The sequence below is a fragment of the Tachypleus tridentatus genome, chromosome 13 (assembly GCF_004210375.1).
Source record: "Tachypleus tridentatus isolate NWPU-2018 chromosome 13, ASM421037v1, whole genome shotgun sequence".
Taxonomy (NCBI): Eukaryota; Metazoa; Arthropoda; class Merostomata; order Xiphosura; family Limulidae; genus Tachypleus; species Tachypleus tridentatus.
The window spans coordinates 116,061,355-116,088,433 of NC_134837.1; the positions used below are offsets into that span (position 1 = coordinate 116,061,355).

The 27,079-nt window shown below is 32.1% G+C and overlaps 1 protein-coding gene across 1 annotated transcript in view; it reads right to left on the reverse strand.

The window, feature by feature from the left end:
- The window catches only part of LOC143238356 (phosphatidylinositol transfer protein alpha isoform-like), a 28,488-nt gene extending 2,858 nt beyond the window's left edge, over window positions 1-25,630 (reverse strand). The window contains 11 exon segments of the mRNA XM_076478507.1: window positions 148-232; window positions 234-268; window positions 4,899-4,994; window positions 5,358-5,435; window positions 5,787-5,867; window positions 6,918-6,995; window positions 7,290-7,297; window positions 14,468-14,559; window positions 16,755-16,918; window positions 17,457-17,487; window positions 25,497-25,630. Coding sequence (XP_076334622.1) covers window positions 148-232; window positions 234-268; window positions 4,899-4,994; window positions 5,358-5,435; window positions 5,787-5,867; window positions 6,918-6,995; window positions 7,290-7,297; window positions 14,468-14,559; window positions 16,755-16,918; window positions 17,457-17,487; window positions 25,497-25,513 — 765 coding nt within the window. The 5' untranslated portion in view covers window positions 25,514-25,630.
- Between the last annotated feature and the right edge of the window lie 1,449 nt (window positions 25,631-27,079).

A 27,079-nucleotide genomic window follows, 5' to 3' on the forward strand; every position in this document is an offset into this window, starting at 1 on the left:
GTAAATAAAAAACAAAACTAAAGATTCTTAAGGTGACTTATCTCCAAAAGTGTAATTTCTTTCCTATGTCACCTTCATATTTTTGTATTTTTTCATATGTAACAGTAAATATTTATAAAAAACTTTTAAGTTACCAACAGACTTTACCTGATCCAGTTCTTTCTTAGTTTTATCTTCAAGTTCCCTGATGTCTTCCATTGTTAAGCCATGCCACTGGTCTAACCAACAAAACCTGCCGGTGAAAGTTGAGAAAAATCCGTCTCTCGCTCTATAAAACAAGTTAGTAATATCTAAGTCAAGTTAAAAATCACTACTTTGTAGTACAATTAGAGATAACACATAATCTGTTTAGTGTGGGTATTATTAATTAATTTTGTGATTAAATATTTCATGACTGTTTAGTTTTTTCATAACAAGATAAAAGCAATTATTTTAAAGGCAATATTTATGACAAGTTTGGTTACATAACTCAGTAAGATTTGCACACTGTATTTATAATTCACTGATGTTGAGGCTGTTGAATGTCATGTACAATCCACTGATGTAGAGGATATAGAGATCTCTGGAAGGCCAAAGTGATACACATATAAATAGTAGCAAGCAGACACAAAAAATAGCAGAAGAGAGTAAAGGAAAAGTTTGATTAAAAAAGTTAAATGTACAGTTAATCATTATAGGAGTGAGATTAACAATTTCATAAGAGATAAAGAAAATAAGTTGCCTCATCAAAGTGTGTTCTAAAGCAATTAAACAATCCTGATTGGACTTTGACAAAAGGCAGACAATCAGTGGAAATACTAAAGAGGAGCAGATGATTTTATAAGTATAGAATACAATGCCAGTAATTCAACAACAATGTAAAGTGAACTACACTCAGATAGTCTGGTGACAGAAATAGAGAAAAATAGTTTAGCTTGTCAACTGAATTCTAAAGCAATTGAATAGACCTAAAATTGATGTTTGACTAGAAAAGAAGAGAACTTTAAAGTGTTAAGATATAACTATGACATTCATAGTTTAACAAATTTTGCATGCATGTTTGTTGGTTGGTTTGATGTTTTATGGCAAAAGCAACTAGGTTATCTGTGCCAAACACTTGGTAAAAAGTTAAAATTAAAGTAAAATTATAAAATTCATAAAAGGAAATTAAGGTAAAACAAAGTTTAATTTTTGAATTAAAAACATAAATATCATTAAATCCAATTTTTATATCTAGTCTAAAGAGGTAAGAGAAGAACTACAGTAATACAAGTTGCAAAAGACTTTCTGTAACATAACTGTAATTATTATAATTCACCAGGAAGAGTAACAGGTAAGTTCAAACAACAGAGTTAGTCACCTGAAGTTGGCCTTTTCAGTCCTGGTTCAGAGTTATTTGGCATTATGGCCATTTTCTAATTTAAATTGGCCCAGATGTACTTTGATTCTTAAAAGGGAATCACATTAAGAAAAGGTCTAATGTATAAATTAAAAAAAAACTTAAATAGCATTAAAAAGATTAATGGCTTTTAAAAACTAAAAACATTTCTTAGGTGGACAGTGTCACCATTGCCAATAACACTGTCTAATGTTACGGATAAACCTTGGGACAAAACATGTTTAAAATGGTGCCATCATTGAGAGTCGTAACAATGAAAAAGACAGTAAAATGTGGCTTATTGTTACCTGAGTGTTATACAAACAACACATTGGTGCATTGGTCCCAGATAAAAGAAAACAATGAGTTAAAAAACTGTGACCAATGCATAGCCTAGTTATAACAACTTCCTTTTTCCGATCCTTAAGAAAGAAAGATGGCCAATGTCAAATACAGTGTTTTATTTGGAAAAGCTTGTTTTTATGTTGCTCACTTCAAGTTAACTGCAAACTGGCACAGAACCAAGCCTTGAATACAGGACCACAGTCCATGTATGGAACAGGTACAGTACCAGAGCAGATAGATTTAGCTGCAGTGTTGGCAAGACTATTCTCACAAATACCAACATGGCCTTGTATCCAGAAAAACTGGATGAAAATAATGTTAAAGAGAAATGGGCCAGTCAGTGTTGAATATTAGTGAGAACTAATGTGAAGCTATTCCAGGGCCAGTAGAGAACTAAGACAGTCAGTATAAATAATGCAATTTGAGTACTGCTTAGCTTCTATGTGATCCTGGGCAACAGAAATGGCATACAGTTCAGCAGTAAACATAGAAGTTATAGAGGGGATTCTGCATGCAACCACCACACCACAACAAACCAAGGATAGTCCCAATTCATCTAACTGTGCCTGGATATAAAGGCCAAAAGGAGCAATGGCAGATCGTCTGCTCTGAAAAGCATGACCCATTGAGGCAGGAAGACACAAAACCAGGTAGGATGCTTTGGTAAGGAACAATGTTTTGAAACATACAGTAAAGACCCAGTACAGAGCCAAAGTCCCTGATGATGAATGGAGTCCAATATCTTCAAGGCCGAGGTCCTGGCAGAGCCATAGACCAGTGATCCATAGTCTAGTTTCAGTCGAATAAGAGCACAATACATCTTTAGTATAGAATATTGATCTGCCCCCCCAAATGGTGGAAGAGAGAACACGGAGAATGTTCAATACTCTTGTACATTTGACCCAAAGCTGCTTGATGTGTGGTATAAAGGTCAGCTTACGGTCAAAGATAAGCCCAAGAACTTTGTCTCGGGGACTACAGGTAGCATAACTTCACTGATACGGAGTTCAGCATCAAGGTGAATACCCCCTGTTGGCAAAAAAAGTGCATGCACACGGTTTTAGACAGAGAGAAGTTAAAACCATTTGCTGTGATCTGCTTCAGTAAATGATTGAGAGCAGTCTGTAGCTGCCCCTCAATATATCTCAATATCGACGACTGGCATAAGATGTGAAAGTTGTCAACAGTAAGAGGGAGTTGTTCAGTGATGGCATTAATCTTTATACTGAAAAGTGTGACACTCAAAACACAGCTCTGAGACACTCCAAGTTCCTGTAGAAAAGAATGGGAAAGTGTCGAACCAACAAGAACTTGGAATCACCTGTCTATAAAAATTTTTTTAATAAAAATGAACAAATGGCCACATAACCCATAGAAATGGAGGTCTTGCAAAATGCCATACATCTATGTTGTATCAAAAGCCTACTCAATGTCAAAGAATATTGATACAAGATGTTGTCGTTTAAGAAAGGCTTCTCTGATTGACTTTTCAAGTTAAATCAGGTGGTCCATGGTGGAGTGCTTTAGTAAGAATCCACATGGGGTGGACGAGAGGTTGTTTGATTCGAGGAACCAAACAAGACAAGCATTAACCATTTTCTCTAAAATCTTACAACAGAGATAGCTCGTTAAAGCAATTGGATGGTAGTTTGAAGGAATCTTGGGATCCTTCCTAGGATTAGAGAAAGGTAGAACAATACCCTGGTGTCAGGCAACATATAAATCATTCTCCTGCCAGATCTGGTTAAAAAACAATCAGAAGAATAGCAAGAAAAGCAGGAGATAGATGGCATAGAATTTCGTATTTTACATCATCGTGTCCGACCGATGTACTGCCAGACCGATGAAGGGCTAAGTTTAGAGTTCCACCAGTGTAAAGGGATGATTATAGTCGCAGAGATGCCAACCGTTTCAAATGACTGAGCGTAATGATTGTAGACAGAGCCCTTTTTCATTTGCAGCTACTACACCTGACCAATGTCTCTAAGCTGTTTATTATTATTATAACTATTATTTATTACTGCTATAGATTGCTCATTTATGATTGTGTTTTGTGTATTTAATATATAAATTTTAAAATAATTCTTTTGAAATTATGTCTTTTATTTGTATGGTTTCATATTTTGAATTCTTACTCATAAATGTCGTTATCTGCATAGTTTTTGTCTTCGCCTCAGCCTTTTGTTGGTGAGATGCCGATTTTGTATTTCTGGAACAATCGTTTATCCCGCCATGTGCCACAGAAAAATCGATTGACAAACTGTACAAAACGCATGACTGTCACTAACTTTTGATGCAATGACTGGATATTTTGCACTATACTCTTTCCTAAATTTTGAAAACAAGTAGAGTAATTGCTGTTTGTTTATGTGTGAATTTATCTCCAACAAATCACAGATACCTACTGTAGAATAATTCTTAGCCTAACACACATACAGGGTGAGCCAAAAGTAGGTGGACAGTAAAAAAACCTTTATTTAGAGATCACGTATACGTACAACTATATGTAATAAGACAATTATATTGATGAAAATAAAATGTTATTTATTAACGCAAATGCTCAAATTGTTGAGATTTCCAATACTCTTTTAACACCCATATTCTTTTATCTGTATTTAAAGTATTTGACATTATGAGTTCTATTAACAATCTAAAAAAAAGAAAACAGATTAAATTAAAACAAATGTAATTATACAATTGTAATTATATAACACAAATAATATAGTTGCAACATATTTATAATATACAATTGCATTAATATAACCGATACATAAACCTATTCCAAATGCTGTCCCACCTACTTTTGGCTCACCCTGTATATTAACTTACTTAAGTTTCTGACAATCATTTCTTGTTGAATCACTATTTAATACTATTACCATAAGGTTCACACTTATATTTGTCAAAATAGGCTTCTGCATAAACACAAGGGTCAAAATTTCAATCTATTATTACTCCAAATAGCTTCTCAATTTTTATTCATTCAAAAATTTAGTAAAGTGAAAGTAATATAATGAAATTCCTACAAAAGAAAGGAGCTACGAAACTCATAAACCAACAGTATATATGAAATTATAAAATGGCATAATGTGAAAAGATTTTCCCCTTTAGTTTTTAAAAGTAATGCTTTTTCCTACAAGGGTTGCATAAAATTTGTAAATAAATAAGCAAGAAGGTTTGAGAAAGAGAAACTTACCTTTTGAATAAATGATTCCACTCTATTCTGTAAACCAAACCATTTGAATTCTACAGTCACCAACTTGTATGCACACATAACAGGATTAGCTGTTTTCTATAGGGATAACATATTATACTGCAGTTCTAATTTAATGACAGTAGTAAGATTCAAACAAAAATATGACAAGTAATGATCAATAATAAAATACACAGATACTACCATTATGAACATATATATATGAAAAAAAAAACAAACAGATGCTTTTAACATCCAATAGCCCATGAAAACAAGATCCACATTCATAGACTCATGAACATAATAATACAAAACAGTGTCCAGATTGTTAACTCAATAACACATAAGAAACCAAAAAATATGTTAAATGTTTACTGCACACAAGAAGACAAACACACAACAAAACAAGAGATAACAAGACACAAAATTCTAACAATAAACTAGAGGATATAAAATACTAACTTGCCAACCAGAAGTTAATGGTCCTCTACCAGTTTTTTTGGACTTAAACTTCTTTGGGTCTTCTAGTTCTTTATAATCCTGAAACACAATCACAAAAGAGTAGTTAAACAGCAATTGTATGTGAAAGTAAAAGCTAATTTTATTTTTTAAAAGAGGTATTAAAGCTATGTTATAATATGACTTTAATATGTAATGAAATTTTGATTTATGAAAACAGCATTGACATAAAATTCAGTTGTGAAAGCAGTATTCAGAATAAGTAACAGGATGATAAACTTTATATTAAAGACAATTAATTATGACTTTTCTTTTATACTGGTCACATTTCAAATGAACATTTTATCCTGCATATTGTTATTAATTAATAGTTACAAACAAATTAACATCCAAAATAAATCATTCATATTCCTATAATAAATACCAACTTACTCTAGTCTCGACATTGTCATTAGCTATATCAATAAATACCACATCTCGCTGTTTTAACTTCTCAGGAGAAAGCCCATGTACCTAAAAGACAGAAAAAATTCATAAACTAGTAGAAACTGAATATGATATGAATTATAAATTAGAATGTGATAAGAGCAAAACTAAATTTGTCAAGTTTCTCTGTTTATCTTATTAATTGCATTTAAGTTGGCAATAACCAGCAGATCCTGAATGAAAACCTACTGATCTAAAAAGCTTGCATAATCATATATTGTTTAATATGTTGCTAATAATTTTTTCCTAAATTGTCAATTTCTTATAAAACCCTCAAAACAAATATCAAAATGAGGTATTAATCTTGACTGTTGAAACTTTTAACTAAAAACAAAGTGGATTATCACTCACACTAAACTCTTCATTAAATAATACCCTCTTCAGTCATTCAATCAGACATTTACAAAAGCTGAAATATGTAGGTACATTTGACCTTATCAGAGCAAACAATGAACTTAAAGAAACTAAAAAGCAACTTGGCCATCAGTGAATTAAGTATACTTGTCTTGTGTTTCTACTTATAAAGGTTAGAATGAACTGTTTTACCAATTGGGTATCTTTACTGCATTAACAATATTTCCAACTGTTATTACAATAATATTATAAGGTTCAGCCAGCATAAATTTGTGTTAGTCCCAAACACACAATTCTAAGAAAAAAAAATTTCTACAAAAAAAATTAAATTAAAAAATAATGGTATTCAATATAATAAATAGTTTAACAAATATATTTAACAAAAATAATAAATAAAATATAGTGTACTTTGGTATAGTAAGGAGCAATTTGTAAACAATTTTGTTTTTATCTATATAGCTAGTCATATTTAAAGATTCAATAATACGTGAAGACTATTAAATACGAATTTAATTTTTTAGTGTCACAACTTGAATTTTTCTGAATGGGATTTACATAAACATTTAACACTTCAGACATGGATAAACTAATTATTAAATACATTTAAGACTTGAATGAAAATAATTTACTTTTTCATGACTTGATTAAGAACAGTTATTACATTTATTACATTTTCTCGTTTGTAATAATATCAAGAAATAATCACAACATAGAAATACTTACATTTTCCTGTTCCCCTCTGTCAGGTGCATGCATTGTTTCTATGCACAGAACAAAGTTGTTTTTCATATAGTCCGGATTCTAACAGAATGGATTTAAAGTTTTAAAACCACATGCTCAACATCACTAATATACAAATTACCAAAACAAACAACCAAAGTAAATATATTTCTTTCCACATGCACACATCTGAAGTGTTTCTTATACATTCAAATATATCAGCTATTTTGTTCAGCAATTTGTTTTTAAAAACAAAACATTTTACTCTTTAAAGCATCTTAAAAATAGGGCTTGTGAATAACTGAGTAATGTAAGATGTTCATAAAATTTATCAGTGTATACCTTTAGCTAAATTACAATAAAATTAAAACTCACCGTTATCACTGCAATGTTATATCCATCCATAACAAGCACATGAAACAGCAAAAAAGTAAAATTTAAAAATAATAAAAACTTTAAAGGTCCAAATAATTTCAAAAATATATATTACCTCTTATATTATTTATATACTGTAAGATAAAGTCATGATTTATACATGATGCATGTACTAAAATTATTTGTTAACTGAAACAATGTTTAGCAAAAAAAAAAAAGACCAAACAGAATCTTCACCCTATAAATTATATTGTCAGAGCTCAAAGTTCTTTTCACATATGTAGCATTATTAAGTGGAATATTGTATATATATACATGTGAAAAGGGTAAATGTTTTAAACAGATAACTCCTTTAAGTAATGTTGTTGTATTATGTAGTTTGATATAAATAAGACAAAACCTACTAAGCAGAATATGGAGTTGAAATTAGATTTAAAGTAAACAAGTGTAAAAATATAGAAAGACTATAAATAAAATAAATCTTTGTACACAAAACATTTTGTATAATCACCTTGTCTTTCTGAATAATCCCCATCTTTGACTACTATTTTGATAATTTTTTCTTTCAAACACTTGTGACATTATTAAATAGTGAATTTTTATAATTATGGTATCAAGAAATGTAAAAACCAACTATTTTCATCTGTCACTATTTCACTTGTTTTTTTCCTTCCTTACTGTTATAAACTCTTTTCATTCTTCCCTAAAGTATTAACAAAGTGTTAGGCTCTCTGTTACCAATAATAAAAATGATATATTTTATTCCCTCAGCAGACAAACTCTTTCTTCACATATGAAGTACAGGGTGGTCCATAAGTCCCTACCCATCCATATGTTATATTCAATAATACTAATGAGTTGAAGGCAGTTGTTACCAGGGCATTTGGAACAATAACCCCTGCTATGTTGAAGAAAATGTTTCACAGAACATAGTGTCGCATAATATTATGCAGCGAGAATGAGGAACACCACACAGATACACTGGATACATAAGATATATGGATGGGTAGAGACTTACAAGCCACCCTGTATATTTACACTTTAGGTCTAATTGTCAATTTTAAGATGCCTGTATACTTGGAAACACATAACAGTTATTAGTGAATTTTTAAATTTATAGTATCAGGAAGCGTAAAAATCAGCTGTCATCATATGATTTTTTTTATAAATGTTTTCTTACAATGTGTGTGTAAATTATATTTGTATATCATCTGAAACCTCTATTTTCTCTCTTTCTCTCTCACAATGTTAGCTGTAGAGCATTGAAAATGAATGAAGTTGTAAAAGTTATCACTGAGGCTAAATGCCATAGATTATATAGTTGATAAACTCTTGCTTCATGTAAAGAGCATATTTAAACTTAGGCTCTAGCTATCATACATTGGTTGACTGGTACAAAGTGTTCTTTTAATTACATAGATAAAGTAAATCAGAAATGGTCTTTACTGATATTTTACGTACAATTATTCACATTTACTAAATGTATACAAAAAGAATAAACTTTTTTTTAAAGAAGCCATAATGATTAAAATAATTTTGTTAAATTCAATAACTTTCATTTTCATAAGTACCACATTTTATTATAAGTACTGAAAGAGCTGGTAATCAGTCAGAATGCTAATTAATTAGTTAAGTCATTTAACAATGACAACCAAAACTAACTATTATAGAAATGCATAAATATAAAAAATCAAGTTTTTTAAATAAAATGTATTGGACAAAACAAATTTAAAAATAAATAAATAAAATAAAAAGCTACAGGAGCAATGATGGTAGTTTTATACTACTGTACACTAATTACAAACTAAGTAAATATTTTGTTTTTTATCATTAGCATAATGAGGCAAAATAATAATATTACTTAACAATTCTGTTGTCATGGTAACTACAGTTCTATAGTAAATATACAAATGAGAGGGAAAAGAACTCTTGAACCAAAACCCATACTTTAAGATGTTTTACATTTAAGCTATTGAGTTATATAATTTTTGTATATGTGCATACAGCTATGTGTGGCCTATGCTTTCCATCCCTAGTTTTGAATATAACAGTAATATTCCTTACAATATGTTTGTCACCAGCTACAGTTCTCCAACATTTGTACTAACAGCAAGAAAAATTTAGATGTTGAAAACTGCTAAACCTGTACTTTTATTAACCTTACTGACATAGGTCAAATATCATGTTTGTTGACCTGCATTCAAAATTATTTTGAACTATTACTATATGAAGTTTTGTCTATAAATATGGTGTCAAATAGTACACTATAATTCAAATTTTAGTACTGCACATTAGTTAATTTCTTAATTTAAAAGGAAAAATAAAAAAAAAAACGAAATATTGATTTTTGTGTTCCATAAAGTATACTGAATGTAGCACTGGTTCAAATTAAATGTTTGTGATGTCCAAATAAAGTTTATAGTTTCATACAAATGAAGATCTCAAATTATCAATACTGACAAGCTAGAATATAAAATAAAAACATCTTATCTTTTCTATTTGCTGAAATATTGCTACACTTACTCAAACACAATGGCTCTGCCCACCTCTTTCCATATTTGGAAACACCTTGTGCGCACCTGCTTCTGTCTGTGACATGTGAATGACTAATCAAAAACTCAGAATGTCCCTCCAGTAGCTTTCTTAGCATTGTTGAAGCATTAAGGCTTTAAACACATGCTTTTCATACTATATTCGAAACTGGTAAGGTAAGTCAATAGTAAGCTCAAAATTTCATATTTTTTTTAGACCCAAATAACAGCTTAGTTATTATACTTGTTAAATTACAATGGAATTCAATGGTATTGATATCATAGTTTGAGTTTTTTCTTTCAAATCTATATGTATATTTATTTATTTATTTGAAAGAAAAACATTATTTTGTTTTGCATCCTCCACTTGCAACACCTGATAAGGCTTAGCAAGCTATGGAAAGCAGCAAACAAATACAAAATTCCTAATTAGAAGAGATGATTCTTTGCTATACTTTTTTATTTACTGTTCTATGTTTCAAGAAAAATTAGTTTAAGAACTTGTTGGTAAATATTAATAACCTATATACATGTATAATGTATTATAACTTAAATGTGACTATTTTACAAAATACTAGTCCACTAAAACACAGCCAGGACAGATCACTTTATAAAGTCTAGTTTTATATTCTTGAATACAGTAACATAAGTTAATGTGTACCACATCATTGTAACTTCTCTAATGTTAGCCAAGTATAATTGAAAAGTCAGTATAATAAAAATAATAAACATATATTTCTGTATAATGTTGTGACATTTAAGCAAGTTAGACTATACAATTATGTTTGTGTTATAATCTGTCATCATTCTAGAAAAAAAAAAGCACAATTTATATTTATTTCCTAATTTTTTATGGTGGTTATGAATTTGGTAAAATCTACCAAACCTGTACAGATTTATTAGTGAGAATTACAGGTTTTTTCTTTTAAAAAAGTTTGATAATTATCTGGATGTTATGAAGATTTTGCACATGAAATTCAAAAATTTTCTGACTCATAAAAGTATTTTTGATCTTATAATCAAAACTGCTTCACAATTTGGATGGTCAACATGAGAAAAGAAAAAAGGCACAATAAAAACATTACTTAAAAAACCTTAAAACTTGATAAAAACTCTGATATTTTATATATGAAATCCTTGAAATGTTTATTGATAACTTGTAATGTTTTGAGAAGACATGCTTACTAATTTTAAAAGTTATATCATGAAAACTATAAAAGGCACAAAATTGTTACAAGATTGGTCCCAGGGACTGAGCCTATGTTGAAAGAGTTAAGACATTTTACCTTTAAGCCCTCACATCATATATTTTTCTTGTTTTAGATATATGTGCAAAGCTATATTTGCTCACTATCCCTAACTTTGAGCTGTTAGACTAAAGGAATGGCTGATAATCAACAACAATCTCTTGGACTAAACTAATCATACAGATTTTTCCATCACTCTTATAATATATCAATAGTCCCATAGTGTGGAGTACAACTTTGTAACAATGAGAGGCAAAACACAAACCCTTAGATTAATAGGCAGGCATGCTAACCAGTAAGGTATCTCCAACCTAAATGACAGAGATAACATGTATACAACTAAATACAAGTCCAGAGATACAGCTTTTTTTGTGGATTTTTTTATATATTTATCCATTTAGATTAACCATTAAAGTTAAGCTAGGTGAGATGCATTTTACTCTTAAGTATTTGAAGAAAAACCAGCTTTAAACAATGGAAATAATGCAAAAAGCCTATTTTCAATAACTTAACAGTACAATTCATGACTGACCAAATACAGATCATATTCATGCAATGAAAACAGCATCAAAAAGTAGTTAATAACTAGACAAAATTAACAAATTTCAAAAACATTTTTGTACATTACTTGAATATGTTAACACTTTCTTACCTGAAAATGTATTTCCAATAAATATTCACCTTTCACACAGAAGAGCTATTTTCCATGTGTTCTGCCAAAGAGACTTGCAAGCCACCAACCTTGTGAAAACTCCCACTTAATAACACATGAAATAATGTGATCTTTTACAACTTCATTATGACATCTTCATCAGTACTTCATCAATTACAGTGTAACAGCTCTATTCCCAATAACTCTCCCTCTATTACATGCTCATGATTCCTCTTCCTTTAATGAAGTAATGAATAATGTGTATTGGAAAGTGGGAAGGATAGTTGGAAATGTGTGCAGAGAAAAGTATTAGAAATTGCGCTGGGATCCCCATCAGTCCCTCAGTCCAGAAAGGTCTTTTATTGAAGGCAGTGCAATTGCTAGCCAGAGAAGTGGGCAGAAACACTGCTTTGATGCTGGTTTCTATTATGATAATCCATGGAATGGGTGTGTTCTGGATGAGAAAAGAAATGTATGTATGTGAGTAAATATATAATTTGTTATTTTAACTAAAAAACAAGTCAAAATAAAATACCACAAAAATGCTGCATCAACTGAAAAGATCTCAGGGTACAAGCTACAATGTGGGATTATCAAATGTACCCCAAGTTTTGGAGGTGATTGTGAAGCAGGATCCACACAGTGGTGGGGATACACCATCCATCAGTCTTACCCTCCATTTGCCAGTCTCACGTAAGAAATAAAGAACAGCAATAGATATAGAATTAGAAATATAAATTAAGAGAGTGAGATGTGGGTGCTCAAGCCCACAACAACCCACATGTATATCACCCTTCACTACCTGCAGACAGTTGTGGGAAGGTGACTGCTCTCTTCCAAGTGAAGAATTAATTGAAATAAAAAATATAAGTAAAATGGATGCAAAATCAATCTAAGAGAGAAGTGTCAAAGAGGATGAACATCTGTTTTAAAAGGTGGTAAAAAATGAAAGAAGTATGACTGATATGGTCCAGTCATTGTGACAATTCTTAGAGAAGAGGTTCAAAAAAGAGAACAACTGACCCTAAAAGAGAAAACCCAAAGTCTGTAAGGTCCACTGTAGGAAATACATGAGTGCATGCTTCAAAATGAAAGAGTTCTAGAGAAGCCTGTGCTACCAAAAGGGAATAAAACCTCTCACACATGATGAGAACAAGAAAATGTTCAAAAGTATTTAATAATGAATCGGTTTGAGAAAGGACCCAGATACCAAAACAAATCTTCTCCCAACCAAGCAGCTACCACAACATGAGTGAGGTAGGAGAAAAAGAAACATTGCACAATAGGTAAACAGATATAAACAGTCAAAGAAAAGGAACATCAACCATGGGTTGTGAACATGGCAAGTGAAAGCCCCTATGATACCAGAAAAATAAAAAAACAACAGGCATCAATGCTAAGGGAAAAAAAAAGCAAATATAAAAGATGGGACAGAGAAAACAAAGAGAATAGATCAAGAAAATATGTAGGAAAGTGTCTCACACACTGTGTGAACTGGTGAAAAAGATCATAAATGGAGTCGAAGGGAGGAAACAGGGAGAATGGAAAAAGAGACTAAGATTGATAAATGGAAAGTAACTATTGGCAAAAAGTGAGACAAACAGCAAGAGGAGAGAAAAACATCTGCAAGTCACTGGCAAGAAGAGTGATGAACAAGACTGCTTGTAGAAGTAAAACAGGAAAAAAGAATGATATGGAATCTGGAACAGAAAGTTTATTTCTTAGCAAACCCACATATGGTTACCTGTTATGTCCACCATAAGGAGGAATGTAAGGTAAGAAGAACACTGATTTAGATGAAGAATAGGATGAAAGAGCAGGTCAAGAAAGTGGAAGAAAAAATGGAAATAGAATGAGGGAAGAAATCCTATCACACCAGATCATGTGGCAAAAAAACCAACAAAACTCAAGACAGTTAGAGAAAGAAAAAGGAGAGATGGTGTCAAAAAAAGAGGAAGATAACCCAACAAGTATCAACAGTAGGGGAACAAACAGAACAAGCCAACATAAAAAGGAATGAACATCCTCAGAAGCTATCAAAGCATGAAGAAGTGCAACAGATAAAAGGTAGAGGTAGGAGAGGGAGAACAGAAAGGTAAAGACAAAAAGATGAAGGAACTAGAAAATGACAAAGAAAGTAAGGCTTCCAATCCTCAAGTTATTCAAATAGAAATTAATGACAGAGAATCAGGAGGATGAAGGGAAAAACAGTCAACAAATCTTGACAAAAGTGGCCATGAACAAGGAAAGGATGTCATGAGAAACACACTGTTGAGTAAAGATATTAGGATTTATAAGTGCAACATGTAGGGAGAGTCAGTGCACATGGATTTGGGTTGCACTTCTCTTTGGTTAATGGTTCTGCTGCATGATGACCTTACCATGCACCAGCACAAATTCTGGTGATTTGATGTGAAATTAAGTAGAAATTTCCATGAGACTGGTGGCTTGCAAATTTCTTTAGAAGAATGTGCAGAAGATAATTATCCTGTGTGAAAAGATGAGTATCTAATGGAAACACATTTTCAGATAAGGAAAATGTTGACTTATTGAAGTAACATGCAAAAAGTTTTTTAATTTGTAATTTTGTCTAGTTATTAACTACATTTCATTTCAGAAGTTAAATCTATATAGTACATATGTTTTAACATTGTTTTTGAAAAGTAATAGCAGTATAAAATTTAAAGGCATGTGCAGTAAAGTGAAAAACAAAAACAAAAAAGAAGCAATCCTCAATAATATACACACCTGTCTTACAATATGGATAGGCATTCCAAGCTTCTTCATAAACCTCTAAAGAGCCTTTAGGTGCAAGAAGTCGAATGAAAGCAGGAACTTTACTAAATTATATATAGAATAATAAATAATGGGTTTATATAAAATATTACATAACATTAACAGAATGTGTGAAGGGTAAATTTTTAGTAAGTTATACTTTTAATAAAAGTAACTTTAGCAAAATTTTCTAATTATCTGTAACACAATTATAGTTTCTAATATGTATATATATTTTTTAGTTTGGTTTGCATTTTGTACAAAGGTACATGAGGGCTATTTGCTCTAGCTGTTCCTAATTTAGCAGTGATAGACCAGAGGGAAGGCAATTAGTCAAACACTAGGGCTCAGTCAAACCAGTAAGATAGTGTCTTTTTGTTCCTGAAAGTAGGTCAAACTACACCTTCAATGGGATAAAAATACATTACTAACTTTAGGTAATTTTGCTAATTTAATATGCTGGTCTAAGTAATAGTATGTAATGTCAATCAGAAAATAAAATTCTGGATTGTTTAAAATGTTCTGATTCATTAATTAGTTACTTTCCTGTTAATGGTATTTTTAGCTATTATCTTAGTAATACCTCATACAGTTTGACCAGCTTAGTAGATTTAGACTAGTGTTACATCCCCTACTGAGCTAATGAAGCAAATAATTCTCCTAATAAAAATATATGTATATCATAAATAAATAAATATGTTTTATACATAAACTATCTGGATAAGGTTTAGAAAACATGGATATAAACATAGGTAAGCACACCAAAATCTAATGTCACAAATTTTACTATGCAAAAACAGACTCCTGCATTGTTTCTTACATAGGTAAGCAACATGTATGCACTATAAGAATTCACTACCACAACACAGTAACCACAGCATAGTTACCGAAGTATCTTCCTATTGAAAAGAAATTACAACTGGAACTTCAAGTTACACAATGTGTACCCTATTTAAAATACCATGTATTGTTTTTATTTTTACTTTATAAAGTCCAATACTTAGTTTGTAAACAATACTTCAATACAATGAACTTGAATAAATCCAAAGACATTCCTTTATAGTATATATATGGGAATGTGTAAGTTCACATTTTATACATTTCAAATACTATATTAAGAAGAAATACACTATAAATACAGAATCTGATATGATGATAAGCTAATATTAGGCTTTACTAACAATTCACTTTCAAACAATGGCAAATTGTTTTAATTTCTTCAAGGTCTGTTCAGCTGCCTGGTTATTTCTCTGGTAGCCTTTATGTTTTACAAAGTATTTAGTTTTCTGAATGTTACTCATCACCTTAGGATCATCTTCAAACGCCAGCTGCTTACGTGAGTGTTTACACAAGTTGACAGTATGTGTTTACACAAGTTGACAGTATGCTTCCTGTAAATGTATGAAATTATCAGTGCAGTGAATGTAACTATGTGAGTCGATTCCTGGTGCAGAAAACAACAGTGCTGCCATCTTTCCAGGAATTACCATAATTTTATGCTGCAGTGTAACTGACACTAAAACTTCCTACATGGTCACTTAAGCATTGAGAATGCACCATTTGTGACTTCCTTATTACAATGTTTTTAAGGGGACATGATTCCATATTTCTCCTAGAAATACTTCATGCCTCAAGCAATTCTTATTATTGGTAATTTGAAGATGAAAGAAAAAAGAAATAGTCTACCTACCTACTCAAACTTCAGTGGGGTGGGTAGACAACATCAAATACTTAAGTATGGTCTTAGAATTAAATTTCATTAATATCACCATAGGAATACATCTTACTTCATTTTATAAAGTGAATCTATATCTTATGAACAATAATTTCAAGCAGTAAAACTTTGAGAATTTACTTTCATAAATATTACCATTGCTGTAGGAAGCAATTGGTCAGCCCACTGTCACAGCTTAACAATATGACACATGAATGTGCAAAGCATGCCTTTTCTAAAGGATCTGGGACCATGCCTTCCCCATTTTAACTACAAATGCTGCATACACACAATTTAACACTGAAATAAAAGAAGCAAGCCTTAATACACGGGTTGTAACTAACATGCCATGAAAAAGTGGTCAGGTCATGTCTTAACTGGCCTTATCACTTCCATGAAAAAGTGGTCAGGCCATGTCTTAACTGGCCTTATCACTTCCTGAAGCCCTGATTACAGTTAATTTTTTTAACTGTTTTTCAATGAGTTTCTTCTGGCATCAAAATTAAATACAATTTAAATAACATCTCTATGTTATACAGTACATACCTTGCCAAATGGTAAATTTTGTAAGTGTACTGGCCTGATGTAAACTTTCCACCCAACAAGGGGAAATCTGTGAAGGGTTCATTTTTCAAGACTTCTATTCCTTCCCTTCCCCCAGTTTCATTCTTGCTTGCCTGTGCTACAGAGTACAGCTGGCCAACTTGATACTGCAAAGTGTTACCAAGGTTGAGTTACTGCTTATCCCTTGTACATATTCAAAAACATAGAATACATGCTACCTACCACTATATTACATCACCACAAAAGACTTATCTGTCTGATAGTGATCCAGAAAATCAGAATTCTGATTTTACTGTGCAAGAGGTTTTTACTTAACCTGCTAAAAATGTAACAATATCTCAGATCAAGTAATTCTAGAACCTAATAATTACATAATATATAAATGTCCAAGAAAGCGAGTGTCTCTGACAGCATAAGTAGAGAATGTACAGATTATGAGATATTTTTGTGGTGCAAAACATTACTAATCCCTTTTCTATCAAAAACAAAAGTACATACATTATTTTTGTTCTTAAAAAAAATTAAAAAATGAGTAATAGATTAATAACCTAAAGTACAAATTAAATTACAACACAAACATACATTCTAAGTCTCATAGACTACAGAAATATCTCTGAAGTCAAATAATTTTTATGGAATATTTGATAAATTTTAAGTGCCATAATTAGATAGAAATTTTCATACCTCTTCAACTGTCAAAGGCAAAACAACACGGCTAGAGAGAATAAAATATATTAGTATGAAAATCCAACAGTTTTATACAAATATAAAATATGATTTCATGTTTTGAGATATCAATAATTATTCGAGGGCTGTTCAAAAAATATGCGGACTGTTTGAATTGCGCAGCTCCAGTTGATTCAGGGGAATCCGCTTGGTGTTGCTAGGTTCGCACAGATAAGCTGATTACGATGCCATTTCCCGATTGAAGATATCTTCATATGTGTATTAGCTACGCGGTTTTAAGTGAAGTGCGATTTTTTCGTTTGGCGGATTTCAGAATGAATGACCTGAAGGAGTAACGACTTGCTGTGAAATTTTGTGTTAAACTTGGAAAATCTGCGACTGAAACTTTTGCTATGCTTAACACGGCTTACGGAGATGTTGCTATGAAGCGTACAGCATGTTTCAAGTGGCATGAACGTTTTAAGGATGATCGACAGCCCATTGAAGATGATGAGCGTTCTGTACGTCCTTCCACGTCAACTGACGACCCACATGTCGACAAAATCAACACCCTGGTGCGGGCAAATCGACGTTTGACTGTCAGGGAGCTTGCTGAAGAGTGTGGGATATCAGTTGGATCTTGTTATGAGATTTTGACCGAAAAATTGAAGATGCACCGCGTTGCTGCGAAATTCGGCCCTCAGAACTCGTGAGTTTTTGGCCAAACACTCGATCACTGTTCTACACCACCACCCACTACTCATCTGACCTTGCTCCTTGCGATTTTTTCTTGTTCCCCAAACTCAAAAGACCCTTGAAAGGAAGAAGATTTGAGACGATTCCCGAGATTAAGGCAAATGTGACGAAGGAGCTGGAGGGCATTACAAAAGAAGCATACCAGAACTGTTTCAACAAGTGGAAACACCGTTGGGATAAGTGTGTGCGTTGGGGAGGAGAGTACTTTGAAGGGGTCCCAGACCTGTAACTTCTAAATAAAGTACATTTTGTTTTATGACGTCAGTCCGCGTATTTTTTGAACAGACCTCGTACACGAAAAAAAAACTTGTTTTTTCTCAAATGTTGAGCACTTTCACAAACTTACAATTATTTTTACAAATGTTTTAAAAATATAATCACTTAGCTATTCTTATATAGTCAGTAAGTATTAATCATTTCTCCAAACCTTATGATTTATCACTTTATCAAACATTTTCTAGATAAATTATTCTACTCTGATCTTCTTAAAATTTTCAATGAGAAAACTGACTTTAAATTAAGATGTCTTTAAATGCTTCTTCAGATTGTCCAACTTAGTAATAAACCTTATACGTAATCATAAATAACAAAATGTTGCAGAAATCTGTTCCGACTCGGGATATTGTCATCTAGAAATGCAAAATCAATACATTTTGGTGAAAAAAGGAATTCTGAAAGTAAATGTGCATCTTCCCCTTAATAATACTTTTTAGTTATCACAAGAGGTTCACAGTGTTATGCTTTTAATAACTATGTTACCTAACTCATTATGTTCTGTAACACCACAGTCTTATGGCTATTTCTTCCACCTTAAATTTTTTTTTTGTTATTAATAAATATTTGCTCATCCACATTTGCAAGAACAAACATTTTCAAAACTGACAGTCTTAGCTTTCAAAAGTGATGAAATCATCCCTATATAACTTATATTTAAAGACTAAACTTTAAATACTATTTTCCTTGCTCTTTTATATCCATATACAACTTCTCCTATTCTTATAACCTAAACTTCTGGGGGAGCTATATTAATAAAGGTATTGATGAAATAAATATCTTAAATTACATAACTTATGGTCAAAATTTAATGTCAATCCAATAAAATACATCATTTAGAAGCATACAGAAGTTAAAAAAAAAAATTTAGACTAACTTCAAAATTAAAACACTCACCAACTGTTCACATGAAATATTGAAATAATATAAAAACTTCAATAAATATATATATAATTAGTGGTATGAAGTAGTGCAATAAAAAAACGACCACGTAATCTTTAGAAAAACTGTAGGATATCCCTATCATATTTTCTGACATGATAGTGATGACTAAGATACACTAAATGAAATAAAGACATACAAAACACTAAATTTTTCTAATAAATATAAGCAAATACACCTGAAAACTGAGTATTTAATCCAGCTCAAAGTACTGAAGCAACATACCAACCCAAAACTGTAAATGTTTATAATGTTTTGGGTGGAGAGATACCTATATTAAATAAATACAGAGCCATCTTTTTATAATTAATATAAACTTTCCTTTTGATAAGAAACACACTTCTCATCATAAGAAAAAATATTTCAAAATAACTTAAACAGCAGGTAAAAACCATGCCAAGGTAGCATTCATGCAGAGTACTGTTTTGTATGCAAGGAAGAGTAAACACATTTGAAAACTAAGCTTTTGAAATTTTTGGAATATATTTTTAAAATATCTAAGTATCTGATGAATATTTTTACTTGTAATAATTTTATGATTATAATAAAAAAAGATAACATAATACAACAGGTAAATATTAATAGTAGAATTAACTTGGGACATGCTTGTGTACAAACTAGTGTAGATTAGGTTGCAGTGTACAACCACTTTTGCCACAATTTAGCTTATAAGTTACAAAACAGGCTAAATAAATTGTATTATTATATAAATATAATCTAAAGACTAGTTATTTATCATATGTTTTAAAGATAAAGAATTACTTTAGTATAAAGATAATTATAGAGTAGCATATTTATTACTCAAACATTAAGATTAACAGTGTTGTAAACAGGCTAGCTGCATTTAGTATTGATTACACTATGTAACAAAATTTTTACTTTTTCTTGTTCCTGGGCAGAAAGTGTTATTTTCCATTTATTACACCCAAAGTAAATGGAAAAGACCTATTTTTCTCTTCAAACTTTGCTTTTGTAACCTGAAGATCCTGGAGTGCACAGAATTCTCCAAGAAGCTGAGTACAAAGGAAAAAAAAGCTTGGGGCAGCTTTTCGCAGTGGTTCAGGGCTTCTTGGGCAATCACAAGGCCAAAACTCATGTGGAACTGGTTGAGGCTCTGCTGAAGAACTATGGCAAAATGTGCTGCAGGATGTCCCTGAAAGTCAATATCCTTGACGCTCATCTTGATAAGTTCAAGGAGAACATCGGAGCATACTCAGAGGACCAAGGCAAGTGTTTCCACCAAGATATATTGGACTCTGAATGCCGCTACCAAGGAGCGTATAACGAAAACATGATGGGAGATTATATTTGGGGGCTGATACGTGAAAGTGATTTACATTACAGTCGCAAATCTCGAAAAACTACTCACTTCTAAACATTTTTGTATAACTTTATTATAAATACATGTAAATCTTGATTCATATGTTGTTTTATTCAGACATTATGTAAATGAAAATGTGCAAATTTGTCCATTTTTTAGATAGAAAATAAGTTAATTTCTAAATTTCATTATCCAGGTCACAAAAGCAAAGTTTGAAGGAAATAACAGCCATTTTATTGTACTTTTAAAACATAAGCAATTAAGAAACACATACTATCCAGGAACAAAATTTGTGTTATATAGTGTTATTCACTTCTAGACTATAGTGGTTAAGAGTAGCACAGGTATGAAAGCCACACAGCTGCTACTGTGTGCTAGTGCAAGGAATGTATTTTATTTGGAAATTGAGGACTAACAGAGCAATTTTAATGAATTAACGCTTTTGTGACAGGCTCAGTATAATACACACAAGTCCATCTACAAATTTGCACACATTAAGTATTTGCACTATAAATTTTGATACAACATGTGTATCTTCACAAAATTTGGTTGACTTTTGGTAAAGATAAGTATTTTATACATACAAAATCAGATTTTTAATTACATATTTTTACTTAAGATTTGCATAATATATAAAACTTCCTAAATACATTTCAAACAATTGTTTTTTTGTAATATTCTGTATTTTGTTATTTTCTATACTCTAACTACATGGGCTGTGCAGTAACTTGACCAACCTCATGAACATCAAACAAATGTTAGACAATAAATATTATTTATGCTTTTTCATGCTAGAATGACTGCATATTATACCATGAAATTACATGTTTAGTCTAATTCGCATACGTTTCATAATGCTATATATTTTTTATTATACTGATCTTCCAGTCATGCCTACCTAACTTTACTCCAAATGTGAGTTGACCAGTGACCAAAACAATGAAATTATAACCTCTTTAAACTTATATTCAATATTTCTGAAGATACAATCTAAAATTCTAATTGCCTTGTTACTAGCAACAGCACACTGCTCGGATGATTTAAGAGACTGATCAACGGTTACATCTAGATCCATTTCTTCTTTAACAGTGTTAAGGCTATTCCCAATCAAATCATGATAGCCCCACATATAATATCTTGTAATTATCTGCCATTTATTTGCCCAACTCACTAAATTACCTCAATATTTTTGTAACTCAACAGCATTCCCTAAACAACGAACACCACCCAAGATCTTAATATAATCTGTGTATTTAAGTAATTTATCGCCCACTGCTTCATCTATGATGTTAATGCAAATCAAAAAGAGCAATGATCCTAAGTATGAATTACGAGGTACACAGCTTGTGACACTAATCCTGTTTGACTGAACTCCATCTAACAACCTTTTGCTTTCTTTCATCAAGCCACTCTTCCATCCAAATGGTTATCTCCCACACCCAAAGAGATACGTTTCTTTACAAGCCTTTTATGTGGCACTTTGTCAAGTACTTTTTGAAAATCCAGATAGACAAAATCTACACCTTCACCCTCATTTACAAAACAATTGGGAAATTTATAGAATGATAAAGCTCCTTGGGAAGATATTTTCCCAAGAATCTCAAAAAAGGTTATGTAACATGTAAGCCACTTGATATTTTTTTGCAATGACTGGAAGTAGGCCAATGTTACTCCTCTTTTCAAGGTTTGATATAAAAATTGCCCTTGTAATTATATGCCTGTTAGTCTTACATCTGTGGAAAAAGTTTTGAAAAGTTTGACAAAAGATACTTTGCAGCATAATTTAACAGTTTAAAATTTTGTTTGATAATCAACATGGTTTCACTGGGAGAAAACTGACTTACTAATTTTTTTTACATTCTTTGAAGAGATTACTGCTTGCAAAGATGACAAAGGTATGAATTTGGTACATCTGCCCTTAAATAAATCATCTGAAAATGTGCCACATAAAAGGTGAATATTACAATCTTCATTATTTTGGATTTTCATCAATGACGTTTTTGAAGAAATGGCAAATACATTCCTTAAACTTGCTGATGAACTAAGGTCTTAAATGTTGCTAGCTGTAAAGAGAAGGATGTTGCTTTTCAGAGGGAGTTACATCATCATTTGGTTAGTTAAGAAGATGGCTTTTAATTATAAAATTCAAGATAATGCATGTGGACTTATAATTTAAAGAAAGTATGAAGTTGATGGAAGTAAGAAAATTATCTTAGTATTCTGTTGGTCAGTGCCTTAAGTCACCTAATGTGTTGTTGCACTAACTAAGATCAACAGAATTTTAAGTTGTCTCTATAGAAATACTGAATACAATTCTAAAGAGGTTATGATTTTATATCACTCATTAGGTTTCACTTGGAGTACTGTGTTCTTAAGAAAGATATTGAATTGTTGGAAAGAGTATTGTTTGTTTGTTGTTGTTGTTTTAATGTCGCACAAAGGTACTCGAGGGCTACCTGCACTAGCCGTCCCTAATTTTGCAGTGTAAGACTAGAGAGAAGGCAGCTTGTCATCACAACCCACCACCAACTCTTGGGCTACTCTTTTACCAACGAATAGTGGGATTGACTGTCACATTATAATGCCCCCACAGCTGAAAGGGCAAGCATGTTTGGCACGATGGGAATACCAACCCGTAACCCTCGGACTATGAGTTGCACACCTTAACCCACCTGGCCGTTCCAGGCAGAAGGAGTGAGAGAAGTTTACTACAGTGATACTAGGTATAGAAAGGGTAGCATATGAGAAGTTTTTTGTTTTGTTTTTTAATTTTGCACAAAGCTACGCAAGGTCTATCTGTACTAGCCTTCCCTAATTTAGAGGGAAGGCAGATAGTCATCACCACCTACTGCCAATTCTTACCAATGAATAGTGGGACTGATCATCACATTATAATGCCCCATGGCCAAAAGGGTGAGCATGTTTGGCACGATGTGGATTCGAACACACAACCCTCAGATTACTAGTCAAACGTTTTAACTCGCCTAGTCATGCCAGACCTATGAAAAGTTACCATCACCTTAAAAAAAAAAAAAAGAGAGAGAGGAGAAGTTATAAGGGATTTGATTGAAATGTTTAAGATTTTTAAAAGAATTAATAATTCTGGTATATTTTTTTTCTCTCATAATTAACAATGAAAATGGTATAACTCCTTAGAAACAGAAATATAAATTTTGGCAGGGTAGGAATCATCTTCAGCTAAGACAGTTTTGTTTTTCTTACACAGTGGTTAGCTTGTCAAAAGGATCACACTGAAATATGGTGGATATAGTAAATTTGAAGGAGTTTAAAGGAAAATGTGATAAATATTTAAAGGATAAAAGTTAGCTTTGAGGGTTTTGGTTTAGTTTTTAATGAATTTGACAGTTTATTAAAATTACAAAATATAAATAATCATTCATAAATGCTAAAGTTAAAGCCTTACATTATTCTTATTATTTTTATTAAGTGTTTTATGTTAAACAGTTGATAAACAAGACATATTTATTAGTCACAAAAAAGTAGCTTCACATGGGTAGCCTTTCCCAATGACCATAACTGAAGCATCTGTGAGGTTCATTAACTTTAATTTTTAGTTATTAGAGACCCTTCCATCACCATCTATTAAAGAGTAAAAAATCCTAACCTTCAGTCTTACAAGTTTTTTTGGTTACGTCTGGTGTTTGGTAGTTTACTAGTTGTTACCGATACTAGAAGAAGAACTTTTAAGATAAATTACTGTGGAAAAATAGCACATTGTAATTAGTTTTATTTCTGTATTAAATAATTAAGACACTTAAAGCTAAAAGGTAAATAGCCTGATGGACTAAATAAAATGCTACAGTCTATAAAAGTTCATGCTGAGACAGTCATGCAGACATTTTAATTTTATTTGTTTTTTAAATTTCACGCAAATCTACTTGAGGTCTCTCTGCACTAGTCGTCTGTAAGGTAGCTAGTCATCACCACCCACTGCCAACTCTTGGGCTGCTCTTTTACCAATGAATAGTGGGTTTGACCATCACTTTATAATGCCCCCACGGCTGAAAAGGTGAGCATGTTTGGTGCGACGGGGATTCGAACCCGCAACCCTCGGATTAAGAGTCAAACGCCTTAACCCACCTGGACATGCCAGGCCTCAGACATTTTAACTAACATCAGATATTAAGCTAATAATGTATATCTGTTTTTAATTAAGCCTTCCATTGTTACTATCACTTATTTCCTGATTTTTTATACTAGTAGTACATTTGTTTCCTTATAGCAAAGCCACACTGGGCAGCTATCTGCTGTGTCCACTGTGGGGAATAGAACCCCTGGTTTGAGCATTGTGAATTCAGATTTACTGCTATCCCACTGGGAGACACTAATAGTATTATCATCTACTGTTACAGTATTAGTATTACAAATGAATAACGCTGAAACGAGTAAAACTGAAATATTTTCTTAAATCAGATTTAGGAATACATCTCCACTACTAAAATGAGGTTAACAATGGTAGAAATAATCTTAGTCCAAATGCCGGATTAGATTCAGGTTATTCGCATTTATAAATGTCATAAGCCTGTACTTTAATAGTAATACTGGTATTACTTATAACTATACACATTACAGTTTACAATTACACGTACACCAGTACAACTAGCAACTACTATTATTAGTAATAGTAATACTACTATTTCTTAGCAAATGAATATAGATATAGGAGTAGAACGAGTAATACACCTAAATTACAATAATAATATATATATATACATGCGTGTGTATATTTGTAACTAATCACTTACAATTCTTTAATCAACATCTTTCTAGTAATTTATAACGGTTCACAAGTACAATCATCATCCGCCTTCACATGGGGGAAGAATAAAAAAAGGTGTTGCATGACGTCATAAACATTATTCACCTGATATTTAATCAATAAAATTACTGAAAACGTGAAGATAAAATATATTTTTGTGATTAAAGGAAACTCAATAAAATTAGATTACGAAGTATAAAGTACTTACAAAAAAAACTATTGTAAAAGATTTTCGAAATAAATCTACTATTCATTTCATTGAAGGTTATTACATACTACAGAGAAAGGATGGACTTTCCTTCATAAAATATCTCACCTTTTTAATGTATCCATGAATTGAAGCCTTAATCAATAACAGTTGTATTAATTGAAAAATGCTTGAGTTTTTGTTGAAATATAATATGAATTGTATGCCACTAGTCTGCATTTTATTTTTCAATTGTAATCAAGTTATAAGATGACGAAGAAAAAATTATGATTTTGGTATTTAACTTGTAAATTCGATACTGCTTCAACACGCTCTGTGTTTCAGCCGCGTGGCCCGATATAGCCAGGTGGTTAAGGAACTTGAGTCGTAATCCGAGGGTCGTAATCTGAGTTGAAATGTAATCTGAGGGTTGCGGGTTCGAACCCAGGCCAACCAAAACATGCTCATCCTCTCAGCCGTGGGGGCGTTATAATGTACGATCAATCCCACTATTCATTGGTAAAAGAGTAGCCCAAGAGTTGGCGGTAGGTGGTGATGACTAGCTGCCTTCACTCTAGTCTTACACTGCTAGATTAGGGACGGCTAGCGCAGACAGCCCTCGAGTAGCTTTGCGTGGAATTCGAAACAAACAAACAAATTCAGCCGTGTACATTAGTGGTCTTCTTATACTAAAACTCAGGTTACGATACCTATGATGGGCACAGCACTGATAGCACAACGTGTAGCTTCTTTGTACCTACCAATAAACAAACAAAAAATCTTCAACATGAAAACGAAACTTAAGGTACATCTATCATACATACTGTTACAGATGAAATGTTATTGTCAGAGTTCAAATAATTGTTAATTTCATATATATTAATCCAATTTTTCATAAATCGGAAGAAAAGTATGTCTATTATTGTTCTATATACTCTCATGCAGGTGTTCTACAGTATGAGTTATTTAATTGGCGTTCTTGTAAACAGGACATGAAATATTGTAAACTTTCGTTAAATCTCTATCCTAGACAAATGGTAAATACCACATTGACTGAGTTCGTACTCATTTCGATGGGTGTTGCTGTAATATACCTTGAGATGTAACTCCCATGAACGTATATTCGTAATAATCGTTTACATAGGTAATCTTGGTTTATGGATGTCATATACGTATTTCTCTACTTTTTAATTTAAACATGTAAACATTTCTTGTCCACCTTGAATCTTCAGTGCAGTTGCCTACGTTGCTTATTTTTATAAACTATTTCCTATAGTTTGTTTTGTTTTGTTAAGGCGTGCGACTTGTAATCTGAGGGTCGCGGGTTCGCATCCCCGTCGCGTCAAGCATGCTCGCCCTGGTGGTGATGACTAGCTACCTTC